The 15,216-nt window shown below is 49.4% G+C and overlaps 2 protein-coding genes across 2 annotated transcripts; both read left to right on the plus strand.

Annotated features, from left to right (window-relative positions):
* Positions 1-149: 149 nt before the first annotated feature.
* TRAPPC1 (trafficking protein particle complex subunit 1) lies at positions 150-1,809 on the plus strand. The gene is made up of 5 exons (XM_080922830.1): positions 150-235; positions 327-425; positions 550-620; positions 972-1,110; positions 1,473-1,809. Exons 2-5 carry the CDS (start codon positions 327-329, stop codon positions 1,599-1,601), a joined length of 438 nt encoding a protein of 145 aa, XP_080778956.1. The 5' UTR covers positions 150-235; the 3' UTR covers positions 1,602-1,809.
* Positions 1,810-2,690: 881 nt separating this feature from the next.
* KCNAB3 (potassium voltage-gated channel subfamily A regulatory beta subunit 3) lies at positions 2,691-8,001 on the plus strand (the record flags this gene model as incomplete). Its single annotated transcript, XM_080923668.1, has 14 exons — positions 2,691-2,932; positions 4,144-4,187; positions 4,274-4,311; positions 4,529-4,608; positions 5,798-5,842; positions 5,933-5,977; positions 6,130-6,173; positions 6,344-6,430; positions 6,689-6,774; positions 6,929-7,049; positions 7,130-7,224; positions 7,328-7,448; positions 7,596-7,684; positions 7,924-8,001. 14 exons carry the CDS (start codon positions 2,691-2,693, stop codon positions 7,999-8,001), a joined length of 1,215 nt encoding a protein of 404 aa, XP_080779794.1.
* Between the last annotated feature and the right edge of the window lie 7,215 nt (positions 8,002-15,216).

Below are 15,216 nucleotides of genomic sequence, written 5' to 3' on the forward strand. Positions count from 1 at the left end.
AATTACGTCACCCGCCCGCGAGACCAAGCTCTCAGCTCCTCACTGGGCTTCAGAGGACCGGGGGGCATGGGCGCGCATGCGCGCGGCACCGGCGACCACGGATTGGCTCCAGGAGAGAGGCGGAGTCTAGTAAGACTATCGGGGCGGAGTTAAGGGTCTTGAGGGTGCAGCTTGCGACCCAGCTGAGGCTTTAGAAACCGGAAGTAGCTTGTCACCCTCCTTCAGAGCAATTCCGGTGAGTCCGGGGGTGGGGTTACCACCTGGCTGTAGAACCAGGTTCTAGAGAGTTGGGTGCAAGCCACTGAGCGAGACTCTTTATTTTGCAGATGACTGTCCACAATCTGTACCTTTTTGACCGGAATGGAGTATGTCTACATTACAGCGAGTGGCACCGCAAGAAGCAAGCAGGGATCCCTAAGGAAGAGGTGATCGGAGGGTCCCAGAGTATTCATCCCCAAACGCACATAGTCCCAGTCCAGTTCCCCCTTCTCTAAATCCCAGGACCTTCCTATTATAACCGAGATCTAATTCTACCGCCTCTCCCTCCAGGAGTACAAGCTGATGTATGGGATGCTTTTCTCCATTCGTTCGTTTGTCAGCAAGATGTCCCCGCTAGACATGTACGGTCGTTTTTAGAGGGGTGTTGAAGGGAGGGCTACCTAGCCTTGGGAATAGAAGCTATTGTTTTGGAATGGAAGTGGCATGTAACCCCAAAGAAGGGAGGGTGTGTTTTAGAGGCTGAATCTGGAACAAGAGTCTTGAAGCTGGCAGGAGGGGCTGCAGGGATGGTCTGAAAGTAGGGAAAGAGTAAAGGCAGCCGCAATTAAGTCGAGGGGTGGGGATGATGGGAGGTGTTTTTACTCAACGAGTCTGCTAAAAACTATCTATATAAATAGGAAGCTGACCTTGAGGACATTACAAATATTTCTTTGGGAGTGACTCCACTCCTGTCTTAATACTCATTTCTGCAGGAAGGATGGCTTTCTGTCTTTCCAAACTAGCCGTTACAAACTTCATTACTACGAGACACCCACTGGAATCAAGGTTGTCATGAACACTGACTTGGGCGTGGGCCCTATCCGAGATGTTCTACACCACATCTACAGTGCGGTCAGTGTCAGCTGGGGCTGGGGGGGCCCTTCTACCCCCAGAGCCCTCAGAGTCCCTAATCCTTCTGTAGTATATCCCTGTTGAACTCAGTTTTCTCCAGAGCCTTTAGCTCCTCAAACAGTAATAGCTTCTCTAAGGGAGTGTGTGTGTGTGTGTTTAACGACTTCTTGTTTTAACTATATGTATTGTGTAGAGGGTATCTGTGGACACAGGTGCAGAAAAGGGTGATAGATCCTCTGGAAAGTTACAGGCAGTTGTTGAGCTGACCAACGTGGGGTGCTGGGTACTGACTATCCTCTGCAAAAAAAAAAAAAAAAAAAAAAAGTGTCACAGATGAGGCTCACACACCCTCCTTTTCACAGCTGTATGTGGAGTTTGTTGTGAAGAATCCTCTGTGCCCGCTGGGACAAACTGTGCTAAGTGAGCTCTTTCGATCCCGGCTAGACTCCTATGTCCGATCTTTGCCCTTCTTCTCTGCCCGAGCTGGCTGAAACACCTACCTCAACCCTCAGAAGACCCTGTGACTGCACGAGCCATCTCACTTGTTGCAGTGTAAGCCCTTCCACCTACCTGTCTCCCAGAGCTGCATCCCGAAGGCCTACCACCCACTGCCTTCAAGTCATAAGAATGAAGCTCACAGGAGTCTCCACTTTTATCCCCTGCTTGACTGTGAGAAACACAATAAACTTTTTGTCATCCTCTGCTGCCTGGGTGTGAGTTCCTGTGGCCCCTCTCAGTATGACTCACACCAAGATGAGATCTAGGGTAGCCAGACATCCCTGAAGCCTATAAAGAGGTTTTCCCTGCAGATTTCTCCTGAGCTGGATAGTTCTTTGTTTCGTGTTAGAATTTCAGCAGCAACCTTTGCTACCACTTGATAGATGTAGTACACACATCCTGTCTTACAATCTCCAAATCTAGTTTTCTAGGGGAACAAAAACGCCCTCTCGAGCGTTTCATTCCACCACTGACCGAAATGAAAGCTGACAGGCTCCAAGTACCGAAAGTGAGAACCGTGTTCCTAAAACTGGATCTTCTGGTCAAGGCACACTTGATTATTTAAGTCCGGGAGCCTGCCGCAGGCGGAGCTTATGTAGATGAGCAGCCTGTTCGGCTCAGAGGCAGGCGGTTCCATGCAGATGAAGGGGCGGGGCCTGCATGTTAATGAGCTGGGCTCTCTGCGGACGCGGCTGGGAGCACAGCGGTCCCGCAGCGGTTCCAGCTGAAGTGGCACCCGTCTTTCGCTACCCCTTGTTCCCGGGTAGCTATCCTTGAAGACCGTCCTCGACTTTTCTTTATCCTTACCTGTTTGTCCTCCTACTCCCTTCATCACAGCCCCCAGAACCTAAATACCCACCACTCCGGGCGACCCCACGGTTTTCCTTTCCCGCCGCAAAACCCGCGACCTCCAGCAGCCCGCCCCCGCGGGCCCGATCCCGTCTGGTGGCTCTAGCTGCAGCCTCCTCAGCCTTCCCGCTCTCCCAAGGATCGCGCTACTACCCCATCGGTGTCTGCCCTCGACTTCCCTGCTCCCTCCTCCCGCTCCCTCGGAACCCCCTCCTCCGCCCTGGCCATCCGGCATGCAGGTGTCTATCGCGTGTACCGAGCAGAACCTTCGCAGCCGGAGCAGTGAGGACCGTCTCTGTGGACCCCGGCCAGGTCCTGGGGGCGGCAATGGGGGGCCAGTGGGTGGAGGGCATGGGAACCCTCCGGGGGGTGGAGGATCGGGCTCCAAGTCACGAGCTGCAGTGGTACCCCGACCCCCAGCACCTGCTGGGGCCCTTCGAGAGAGCACCGGCCGAAGCACTGGCATGAAATACAGGTATGGGGTGGTTGGGCATCCTATCCATTCGCTCCTCTTTTGGGACCCTGAGGCTTTCTGGGTTAGCCACCTAGACCCCTTCAAACTTAGCTTAAAGGTCTAGTTCAGTCCCCCTCTTCACTCTCACGGATACTCGCTTTCTTAGTGCCAGTTAGTCCCCCAACTTTGCAAGCAAGTTTACCAAGGTTGACAGAGTTCTGTCAGACCTAAACGATGCCCCTGAGTTGTCCTCCTTACTCATAAAAAAGCGGGGAACGCCTGGATCTCCAGGCTGCTTTCCCCCACCCCCCTCCAATGGAGTGTCCTTGGGTTGGCGTCCTGGGGAGAGGAGGGAGGGAAACAGCATCACACTCTGGCCGGTTGGGGCGCCTGACCCAGATATGGCCCCCACCAGCCCCGAGGCCAGTCTCCCTCAACCTTTCCAGGGTAAGATCAAGTCAGGAGAGAGGGAAGGGACATTTGGAAGGATGGACCACATCTTTCACCCTCACGCAGTAAGACAAGAGTTGGCGGGAAGGGTTGTGGGAATTTTACTTTAACTCAGAGGGCTGTTGGCCAGCGAGACTCTGAGAAGGAGCACAGGGAGCCCTTTTGCTTGGGAATGAGTCATTAATGTGACCCACCTTTGTCCTCTGAAGTATCCAACCCTCTCCCCATAGCAGCCTTGATTAGGAAGCAGGGCTGTTTAACCTGTGCCTCGGAAGGAGGAGGATTTCTTAGTTCAGTCTCAAAAGTCAGTGAAGAGAGGAAGAGAGAGCTGGACTTTCCTGTCAAAGCCTCCCCATCCCCACATCTGCCTCCACTGAGGCTTCACCCGCGTGCCTGAGTTGGTGTTTATTTCACTATCATAGTGTGGCATTCCTTAACTGTTCTCAAACTCACAAGCAGCCAGTTTACAAATCCCACTGTTCCATACATACCAGAGACGGCTCAGACACAGGCAGGACCTCGCCCAGAAGAAAGACAACCCAGAAGGCCGAGATGATAGGAGGGGATAGAGGCACTAAACAGATTACCTCTTTGTTTACTTGTTCTTTCAACAACATTCCTAGGGCCTCTGCTATGGGATAGCACTGTCCGTCCCATCAGCCCATTGGGTCTGGTTTCTTTGGACTGAGACCCTTGGGGACTTGGAAGGACAGGAGCTGGGGACTGATAATCCAAGTCCCCAGTGGAGGCTTCATCTTTCCTGCTGCTTCTGTATCCTGCAGGAACCTAGGAAAGTCTGGACTCCGAGTGTCCTGTCTTGGCCTTGGTGAGTTAGAAGCTCAGGGAAAAGGGCATTCATTATTTTATGGCCCATCTCCCACAATTCTCAGGGCTCTGAATTCTCTCTTGCAGGTACCTGGGTCACATTTGGCTCTCAGACCTCAGATGAGGTATACATGATGGGACCTAGAAACAGGGTCCAGGTGGTTGTGAGGGAGTAAGAAGTGGGTTTGGAAGAACATGGGGACGGAGGAAAGGGTCTGAAACTAGAGGATGGGTAACGGAGAGAGCGTGTGGGGACCAGGGCTGAAGTGCTGTGGGTTAAGATGCAGGCAGTGAAGTAACTAAGAGCAGCCATTCATCTTCAACTTTTTCTCACCTCCCTAGACAGCAGAAGATCTCCTGACAGTAGCCTATGATCACGGTGTAAACCTGTTTGACACTGCTGAAGTGTACGCAGCAGGAAAGTAAGAACTGGGGTGAACGAGTAAAGTTATATTTGGAAGGCAGGTTGCGAGAACATCAGGGATTCTTGTTTCCCTCTTTAAAAAAAAAAAAAAAAAAAAGACCTGGGAATTCTGGGAACAATAAAGTTCCAACTTTTCAGGCTAGTAGCCACCCTGTGCATTATGGGAGTTGTAGTTCCCACAACTTGTATCCTGAAGATTACAAAGCCGTATTTTCAAACACAATGCATCACATCACATGCCTATGGCTTTACATTGGAAGAAGCCATAGTCTGCATGTCCTTCTCTGCCTCTTTATTTGATATACACTCTTCTTCAAGACTTAGCTCAGTGTCAGCTCCTCCTCCAAGAAGCCTTTACCCAACTGTCCAGAATTGGCCATAACCAGTGAGCACCTATGACACTCTATATGACCTTCTGACATTAAGTAAATGTCTACTTCATACACATATTTGCTGCTCAACCCAGAGCTCTCCCACCTCCGTGGACCCTGTCTTCTCAAGACCCTTCATAGAGGCCAGCAAAACGTATGCACGGTTTCAGGGAAGAGGGCTACATAAGCTTGTAAAATATGGAGTCTAAGTGGTTATACAAACAAGGGACATATGAAAGGTCCAGCAATATACAGTGTTTCAATAATTTCAGGCTTGTCATAGCCCGTAATTGTGTGCTAACAGAACTATATAGGCTGGGCATGCCGGCACACCTATAGTTCTAGTATTGGAAGGATAAGGGAGGAGGGTTGAGGATTTGAGGCCAACCTGGGCTACAAAGTGAGATCTTGTTTCTAAAAGTGGGAGGCAAGAAGAGAGGAGACTTGTGTGAGCAATCTTATGACGAGAGGCCCCCCCACAGACTGGCAGAGCTAGGCTTAGGAGGATGGCTGGAATTTTACAGAGGCAGAGGAAAGAGAGAACAAACCAGTCTGTTTCTCTTGCCTCCTTTTATTCTACCCCTTAAAGCACTTACAATAGGGCTTGGCACATAGTTGATATACAACATAAGTGAATGAATAAAAATTATACACTCCTAGTTCTAGGTGCCCCTCCTCACCTTTGTCCAAAATAAAGCTGAGACTCCAAAGTGGCTCCTGTTCCCCCACTCTTCTCTCTACTAGAGAAGACAGTCTGGGAGGAAGAAATTGATCTATCTTGGGAAGATGAGTGTCCTTACATTGTCTTTATTTCAGGGCTGAAAGAACCCTAGGCAGTATCCTCAAGAGCAAAGGTTGGAGGTGAGACTGTTTGAGAGGGTTTACTGGAAACATAGTCAACCAAATAGCATTTTTTTTTCCTGCTGGAAATAATCGTTTTACTTTTTCCAGGAGATCAAGCTATGTCATCACCACCAAGATTTTTTGGGGAGGACAGTAAGTAACTGGGGTGATAACTTACAAAGGATATGTGGTATATGGGATAAGAGTGGGGTGTTGCTGCTCTACACCTGCAGGTAAGGACTCACAACACCCCAGTTTTTCATAGCTCCAGATAACCCCCTCCTTGACGTCGCCTTTTCCTACAGGGCAGAAACTGAGCGTGGCTTGAGTCGCAAACACATCATTGAAGGTGAGAGTCAGTGCCTGGACACCTGAGGTGGGTAGCCATGGAGACCAGAGGAATTGGGAATGTTCCTGATGTCCTGAGGTGAAGGATTAAGTTGACCATGTCAAGGGGGTATGGTCTGATATTTTTATTGAAGGTGGTATTTACCTTTCTTCCTCCCCATCCCCCCTCAGGTTTGCAAGGATCCCTGGACCGCCTCCAACTGGAATACGTTGACATTGTATTTGCCAATCGTTCAGACCCTAACAGCCCTATGGAGGGTAAGAACCAGCACCCCAAATCTGGCAGCTCTTCAATACCGGGCACTTTCTCAAACTTGCAGCTGGAAGCCAGCCTTCCCCCACTCACATATCCCCCAATCTCAGTGGCAGAGGATCAGATCCTAGGGTGAAGAATAGATACTCTGCAGGGTGTGCCTGGGCTCGTGTGGCGGTGGATAGATAGTCTCGGTGCAGTGGATCTGGAGTCTAGGAATCCATGCATCAAACATCAAGGCCTTTTCTCTCTTGTGCACTTAGAGATTGTAAGAGCCATGACCTATGTCATCAACCAGGGCCTGGCCCTATACTGGGGGACATCCAGATGGAGTGCTACAGAAATCATGGTATGTGACACACACATACAGACACACAAACACACACAAACACACACTCCATATCTGGTTCCCTTTCCTCATGACTAGTCCATACCTCACTGGACTGAGAAAGAAGAAAACAAAGGATTGCTCTGACCCTTGTCTCCTTTGCACACCAACCCAGGAGGCCTACTCCATGGCCAGACAGTTCAATCTGATCCCTCCTGTGTGTGAGCAAGCGGAGAACCACTTCTTTCAGAGGGAGAAGGTGGAGATGCAGCTGCCTGAGCTCTACCACAAAATTGGTGTGCAGACCCTCGTCCCCCCTTTCCCGTTTGACCCATGACATTTGTCCCCGTTCCACACCGAATCCTCTTGCTCTTAGGTGTTGGCTCAGTCACTTGGTCTCCCCTGGCGTGCGGCCTCATTACTAGCAAGTATGATGGGCGAGTTCTGGATACTTGCAAGGCCCCTGTCAAGGTCAGACTTGGTGGCCCTGGGAGGCAAGGCTGGACTACCTAGGCTGATTTATGGTCAAAGAGGGGGTAGGTAGGACATTTTGCTGATTCTTCTTGGCTTCCAGGGCTACCAGTGGCTCAAAGAACAAGCACAGAGTGAGGATGGCAAGAAGCAACAAGCCAGAGTGATGGACCTTCTCCCCATTGCTCACCAGCTAGGCTGCACCGTGGCCCAACTTGCTATAGGTGAGACCCTGCAGGGGCCCTGCCTCTGAGACTTCCTAAACCTCTCTCTAGACTAGTTTGTTCTTGGAGAGGACCCTCTTCAGACACCTCTGGAGTCTTGAGTGCCCACATGTGATCTATCTGGTCTTTCCTCTCCTCTGGTCTCAGCCTGGTGTCTCCGAAGCGAGGGTGTCAGCTCAGTTTTACTGGGTGTGTCCAGTGCAGAGCAGCTGATGGAACATCTGGGCTCCCTACAGGTGAGTTGGAAATTCAGGGACAGAATTCCTTTCTCTCCCCCTTTTCATGCTGTCCAACCCTGAATGGACGGAATGACCGACCTTCTTGTAGAGCTGGCATTTGCAAAGGGAAGTCCAGGGAGACAGTGCCAAGCTGTCAGACAGCTGAGGCTCTTTCTCAGTGGGTCCCACTTAGGCTTTCATCATGTCCTTACTTAGTGACCCAGCAAAACCTGCCCTCTCAATTACCCATTCTCAAGGTGCTGAGTCAGCTGACGCCACAAACAGTGATGGAAATAGATGCGCTCTTGGGAAACAAATCGCATTCCAAGAAATAGTCCGTTGGGGGCGAGGGGACCCAACGCGGAGTGATTGCACCCTTTGGAAAACTACTTTCCTGCATCCTGCATTCAGCTCCGGATCCCCCCCAACCAAACCCGGCTCCCACGCAGCGCTGCCGCGGCAGAATCAGGGTAGCCCCGCCCACCAACGAGTCCCGGCATGAACAAAAAGCCATATCCTTTCACCATGGGGCACCAGGCAGGAGAGAGAAAGTAGATCTCCCGCCCACCCTCTACACCCCTGCAGTTTCCTAGGGCTAGACCTTCTCGCTAATTCAGGGCATGAGCCTTCTTCTCCTCTTTGCCATTTGGTCTCGCACCGCTCCGCTCATTTCTTCCCCCTATTGCTGAAACCCAGAAAACATGGAGCAGCTAAAAGAAACATCGAGAGCATCTCAAAAATGGGCCTTGAAATGTCATCAAGGGGGCATGAACCTACACCGGGAATGGGACTTTGTAATACTTGTTCAATAGAAGCCAGGCTGGCCCTGGCAGAAAGTAAATTATAAACTTTGGAAAGCAGACCCCTGCCTCCTGCCTGGAGTCTAGAACGAGGCTCACACTTTGTGCTTACAAAGAGGGGATAACATTGGGGAAGAGAAATGTTGACAAAGGCAGAAAGAAATGTAATGACTGTATCACAGAAATGGCAAGGTGGCCCTTAGAAAACAGTGCTTTGGAGGATTTAGTGACACCCTTTGGGCCACCGGCAAAGACTGGGTTGTAAAAGGTCTGGGGAAAAACTTGGGCTTGAACTGGAGTTAGTACTGAGCAGCAGAGGACTTCAGTCTTCTTCCTGGCAATAAACCTAAAGCAATAAAGATGGTCCCTCTGCTGTAAGACTTCCCAGGGAACTGTAAATAAAATCTCAGCTTGATCCTCAGGACACCGTCTGAAATTTCGGGGGTGGGGGTGGGGACCTCAGGGGTGCTGGCACACTTAACAGTTCCTCTTACTCCTTTGTTAGAAAGCTCTCAGCCCTAGTTTTCTCTCCATTCATGTGAGTGGTTCAGGCATCCCACCCTGGGTTATGGTTCTCTTGAAAGGTCTTCCAGGCACCCTGGTACAAACCGTAATCCTTTCTTTTCAAACTAGTGATGCACCTTAGTTTCACTGACCCTAATCTTACCTTCCTAATGAAAGAGGCAGCTAACACTCTCCACCTTTTGGGCATTACATTCTAAATTTTCATTTTGTGTGTGTGTGTGGGCGCACATGCTGCAGTGCTCTTTGGAGGTCAGAAAACGTCGTTTGGTTCTCTCCATTCCACTAGGTGGGTTCTAGGGATCAAACTCAGGTTGTCATGGTTGGCAGCAATCACCATTACCCTTTTAGCCACTTGACTTTTTAGGAGGGTGTTTTGCTTGAACGTTTGGTTTATGTACCACTTGTAGCCTAATGGTCACAGGGGCCAGAAGAGGGCATTGGATTCCCCAGGGACTGGAGTTGCAAACAATTGCAAGCTGTTCTGTGGATGCTGGGAATTTCAAGAGCAGCAACTGAGCCACCTCTCTACCACCCACCCCGCCTCCCCCTTTTGTCTTTTAAGGTTTTATGTGTATGAGCTTTTTGTCTGCATGTATGTCTGTGCATCACAGGTGTACCTGTGCCTACAGGAGAGAGGATGTCAGATCCCCTGGAACTTGGGTTAGAGATGATTGTGAGGCACCATGCACATGCTGGGAAACAAACTCGGGTCCTTCACAAAAGCAGCCGGTACTCTTAACTGCTCCCACAAGCATGAACAAACAAACACGCCCATGCATGTGTGCATGCACGAGCTTGCACACACACTTCGTTTTTAAAGTTTTATCTTCTTGTAGGTCTCCTTGAAAGAGTTCTGTTGTGGCTAGATAGGAAAGGTCACTGGGGTTGTGGTTTTGTGATGTGATAGTGTGGTACCGTGAGACCTGTTTGTGTGGAGAGGATACACAGAGGGGGAAACCAGCAAAAGGCCGGGTAGGGAGGCAGCAGGGAAGTCCAATGGCTCTTCAGGTCCCGCCACTATTTACAGGCTCTGTTTCTTGGAGGAAAGGAAGCGGGGTGGGAAGGTACGACCTGCAGTGGTCACGAGGCAAACGAGAAGTCTGCCACCCTGAAATGTATCCTCGGCAGCACCCTCCTACCCTTCTCATCCTTCCTTGATCCTGACATCTGAGTGCAGACTCTGCACAACAGATTTCCAAGAGAGCTGCGGAGCAGCCTGCCGTTCACTGACTGGATTAGCAACCAGCAGCAGCAGCTAATGGGTGTTCACATCTACCCCTCTAACCTCCCACTCACTCTGGAAGACCGTGGAGGATTCAAAGAAGCAAGATGTATGACTAAGCTATGATTAGTTCTTCTGTGACAAACATACAGGGATTTATCAATTCGAAATAGTATTCTCCTTAAATAGTTCTCTTGGAGCGCAAGGCGCCGCTTCTCCTGCCACCTCCCCCAGAGCTCAACACATTTTTGTTTGTTTGTTTTTTTTTTTTTCCTGCTTCTGTTCAACACCCTTTAAAACCTCTTAGGATTACCTCCAGAGGTCGTTTGGGAGTCCCTTGTAAAGAAAACCTTCCTTTGTTGTCACACCTCCTTTGTGTATAGACATTTGCCATTATTTCTCACCCACCTTATTATGAGCATCTGGGCATCGAGTCACCCTATGGTGTGGTATGGGGACACAGAATGGCCTTCGTGTAGTTTGCTGCTGGGAGACAACCACATGGTCGCTGTTCTAGTACAAACTTCTGTTGCCCAGTGTCCAGAGGGAAGCACATGCTGTTAACAGCATCTAGAGTGAGTTCAGGCCATGGCGAGGCTACCCTGAAAACAGGTGGAGTAGGAGTTTAAAAGCAAGAGTGTGAGGAGAGCAATGGGTGCAAGGGCCCGGCAGCAGAAAGGAACGTGCAAGTAGTATCAGACAGCTTTCTGTTGCTGAGACAAAATGTCCGAGGTAAACAAGAGAAAAAGTTTCTTCTGGTTCACGAATTTCTAGGTTTCAGCACCTGGTTGGCCCATTTGCTTTTGAGCCTGTGGCACACCATCAGAGTGGAATAAACTGCTCACTGTGGCTGCTGAGAAGCAGAGAGGAAGGGGCTGAGTTCTCAATACAGCCTTCACACAGCCCTTAACGTAAATCCTAATAGTTCTATTCCCTCTCCAAAGTACCATCACTTGGGAACGAAGCTATCAACGCATGGCTTTAGAGGACATTTAAGATGCAAACCATAATAGAATCCCAAAGTTTCCAAAGCCAGAGTGTCCAAGAGCAAAAAGAACCTGACACAGAGGTCAGAGCCCACAAGACCTTCTGAACATTTCAGAATATTATCCTGATCCTAAAGATAACAGGACAGTGTCTATTTTGGTTAAAAATAAAATTGAGGTGAGGGGAGGAGGGCTGAAGAGGTGACTGATCAGTGAAGGTGCATGTTGTGCTTGCAGGGGACACCATTCCCTTCCAAGGGTCCTCAGGCAGCTCACACCCCCAAAACTCCACCCCTGGGGTAGCATCTGACACCCTCTTTTTGCTTCAGCAGGCACTTCTATGCACATACACACACACACACACACACACACACGACAAAGAGACAGAGATACACACAGAGACATAATTTAAAATAAGATCATTTAAAACCAAATGCATCACTTAAACATTTTTTTTTTTATCCTCCTGTGGGTTGGCTGGAGTCACTGCCCTTTCACTTGGGCTCCATGTGTCCGTATTCACTTAGCAGGTTAGCTGAGCAGGAATATTCCAGATCTCTTCACTGGGATGTCAGGCAATCAGCACTCACCTGCAGTTGTTGGGTCTAACTAGCCCTACTTCCTTCTACAGTGGTCCCAGGGTAGCCTTCCAGCTCCACCCCTCCACGCACCGCTGTGGAGGACCAGGCTCCAGAACACAGTCTCTGCCTCTTGCTGTTATTGGTGAAGGCTGGTCACAAAGCCATCCACTGCTGAGATAGGGAAGTCGATTCTATTTGTGTGACTGGAAACAGAGTTTATGTTAGTCCAGGGTGTCCTCAAACTCAATCATTCTGTCTCAGCCTCCTAAGTGTTGGGATTGCACTCTGTGCCAACAAGCCTAGTGTAGTAGGTTGAAAGATGCTGAGAGACGGAATAAAGGATCTGGGCACCGTTCTGCACTCGCTACATTAAAAGATTTTAAACAGGAGTGTAAGTGGTGACAGAATGTGACTGGTTTGAGGTTTGGAGAGCTCTCTGTGAATAACGTGGAGGGGGAAAGCCTATAGACCAGTGTGTTTGTGAATGGACTGGGAGTTTGTGAATGACTGGGAGGCAAGAGATGATGACAACAGCTTGGACCAGGATCTCAAGAAAGGCAGAGATAAGTAGGTAGATTGGTTATTCAAGGGACAAAATGGCCTAGGCTTGGGGATGGGTCAATAAAGGAAGGGGAGGGGAGGGAAAGAGAGGGAATACAGCCACATGAAGGTGGGGAGAAGGGAGGTACCACCCAGGGGTAAGGAGTTAGCAAAGGAAGGGAAAGAGGGAAAAAATGGAAGGAATTCTGGTTTGGAAAGGGAGATCATCAGTTTGAGTCTGTGGCCATAAAGGCTGTAGAACACATGACAGGAAGGTATAAATGAGCTTAGAGGGCCCATTGGCTGCGGGACACCTTGTGCTCACTTCATTGTTTTAGTCCGCCTTTGATGAATAAGATTTGGGTTGGGGAATGATGCCTCACTGGTCAAGCGCTTGAATGTAAGTGTGAACCCATAGACCTCACATGAGCTGATGTAACAATACATGTGTCTGTAATCACAGATTCCTACAGCAGGTAGAAGGTGGATACAGGGGAATCCTTGGAATCCCAGAAGCCTTTGGGCTAGCTATCATGGCATACAGGTCTTCGGAACCCTGTCCTAAGCAAGGTGGGATGTGAGGCTGGGCGTGATGGTGCATGCTTTTAACCCTATCACTGAGGTAGAGGCAAGCAGATCTCTGAGTTTGAGGCCAGTAAGGGGTACATAATAAGGCTCTGCCTCACAAACAATAAACACCCACTAGCAACAACGGGAAAAGCCAAACAAGGAGAAAGTGAGGACTCCTGAGGTTATCCACTGATTTTCACACATGTGCCATAGCATGAACCACACACAAGAATCCACATGCATGCACATGCATATAGAAACAAACATGAAGACTTACCATCAGTTGAAGATTGTTTTGTGTGTATGTGTGTCTATGCATGTATTATGGCAGGTGTGTACAGGTGCCCATGAAGTCTAGAAAAGATTCAGATCCAAAGCTGGAGGTACAGGCAACCATGAGCTGGCCAATATAAGTGCTGGGAACTGATCTCAGGTCCTCTGGAAGAGCAGCAGGCCTTAAGCACAGAGCCGTATTTCCAGCCCCCTGAAGATATCTTTAAAATGTGAGGCACACTTTTCCAAAGGAAAAATAAATTCCCCAGAAGGTGTGAATTATGAGAGTGTCCCTGGAATAAGTGGCTAAGTTCTCCCAAGTGACCACAAAAGCCACCGAGCTCCTTGCTTAAAAATAATGGTAAACTGAAGCAGGAAGGCACACACACACCTGTAGTCCCAGCACTTGGGAGGCAGAACATGAAAGATCAGAAGTCAAAGATCACTGGGGACATACAGAGTTCCAAGGAAGCCTGCGTGACGTGTGCTCTTATAGAGGATGCAGCTTTGTTGCCAGAAGCCACACTGGGCAGTTCACAATCACATGCAACTCCAGCTTCAGAAGATGGGACAGCTATTTGGACTCTGGGGGTTCCTGTACAAATGTGCACACACCCACACAGACCCACAAACATACATCACTAAAAACAAAATAAACCTTAGGTAAATCTCACCAAAAAATATTACTTTCCAGAAGCCAAAATCCCAGTGTCCTAGAAGCTGAGGCAGGAGGACTGCAGGAGCGGAGATCAGCCTAGGCCACATATCGAGTTCCGAATTAGACTGGGCAAAAGATTACTGTTGTTAGGCATGGCAACAAATGCCTTTAATCCCAGCACTCAGGAGGCAGAGCAGGCAGATTTCCTGTGAGCTTGAAGTCATCCAGAACTACACACAGTTTCAGACCAACCAGGGCTACATAGTGAGACTCTGTCCCCAAAAGAAAACAAAGATTACCCTCTAAGTGTTAAAAACTCTAATGTTAAAACCAGCTCTATCTTACCTGTGATGAGCCGGTAAATGCTCTACATGTAGGGAAATCCATCTTGTCTTAACCAGGAGATGGTCTATGGGGAATACTGGGTACAGGGAAGTTAAAGTGAACACAAAGCCGGCTTGGAGCCAGGGATGATAAGGATAATAATAACCTTTGCTTATCTGATGTTTACTGTGTACCAGGCAGCGTTTAAAGCACCTTCCAAACACAGGCTCTTTCGATCCTTACTATCATCCACACCTTGTAGATGAGGAAATCAAGGCCCAGAGAAATTAAGTAACTTGCCTGTGGTGTCACAACTAGGGTTTGCACCGGAACCAGCTGCGTCAAGCCCGTGTTTATTATCCTCCGGGAATGAACCCGGGTAAGAGAGGATGAGGAGGCAGCCTGGGTGTGGGTGCTACACCATGAGAGAATGTGGGTTGTGAGTTCCACGTCCTGTTTACCTGCGGGAGAAGTCAGACCCCTGAGTCAGAAGTCATGCAGGGCTGCTTCGTTTCAACCATCATATCGTGTGGGTGTCCAAGCCTGGATACTCCGGAAGGAAAAGATTCCCAGCATTCCTGAGGCCATGCTCTCGGAATCTAAGTTCCTCTTTGGGCCGAGATGTTAGCTGGACTCAAACTCTCAGAGTCGCGGTAGGAATTTGGGGAAGCCAGCCTTCCAAAGAACCCAAGAGGTCATGTATTAAAAAAGGAGAGATGAGGGCAGAGTGAATTATGGCTGGGCACGATCCAAACATCCAGGAGCTCAAATAAAATTGGGCAGAACCAACAGTAAACATGTTTGTGTGTGTGTGTGTGTGTGTGTGTGTGTGTGTGTGTGGCGGGGGGGGGGTTGTGAAAGAGCACGAACATGTGACAAATAGGCCTTGGAGGGCCTTGAAGACTTGACTTGGGTCAGTGACTGTGCAAGAGGAGACCTGGGCATCTGCACCAGGTAGGTTTAAGTGACAGCGCTGGTGCTTTTGCTGGGGGTAAGAAGTCTGCCATGGAGGCAGTGGGTGGAGCGTGTCCCCCGTCTTCCCTCAGGCAATTCTGGCATTGTCTTGGGCAT

Source organism: Micromys minutus (assembly GCF_963924665.1).
Source record: "Micromys minutus genome assembly, chromosome: 10".
Classification (NCBI taxonomy): domain Eukaryota; kingdom Metazoa; phylum Chordata; class Mammalia; order Rodentia; family Muridae; genus Micromys; species Micromys minutus.

Bases quoted from the DNA above. Each gene is read 5' to 3' on its own strand.
- TRAPPC1 (XM_080922830.1), top strand. From the start codon at position 327: ATGACTGTCCACAATCTGTACCTTTTTGACCGGAATGGAGTATGTCTA. The intron at 426-549 runs GTGATCGGAGGG...CTCTCCCTCCAG, and splicing joins CAGGGATCCCTAAGGAAGAG to GAGTACAAGCTGATGTATGG. The intron at 1,111-1,472 runs GTCAGTGTCAGC...TCCTTTTCACAG, and splicing joins TACACCACATCTACAGTGCG to CTGTATGTGGAGTTTGTTGT.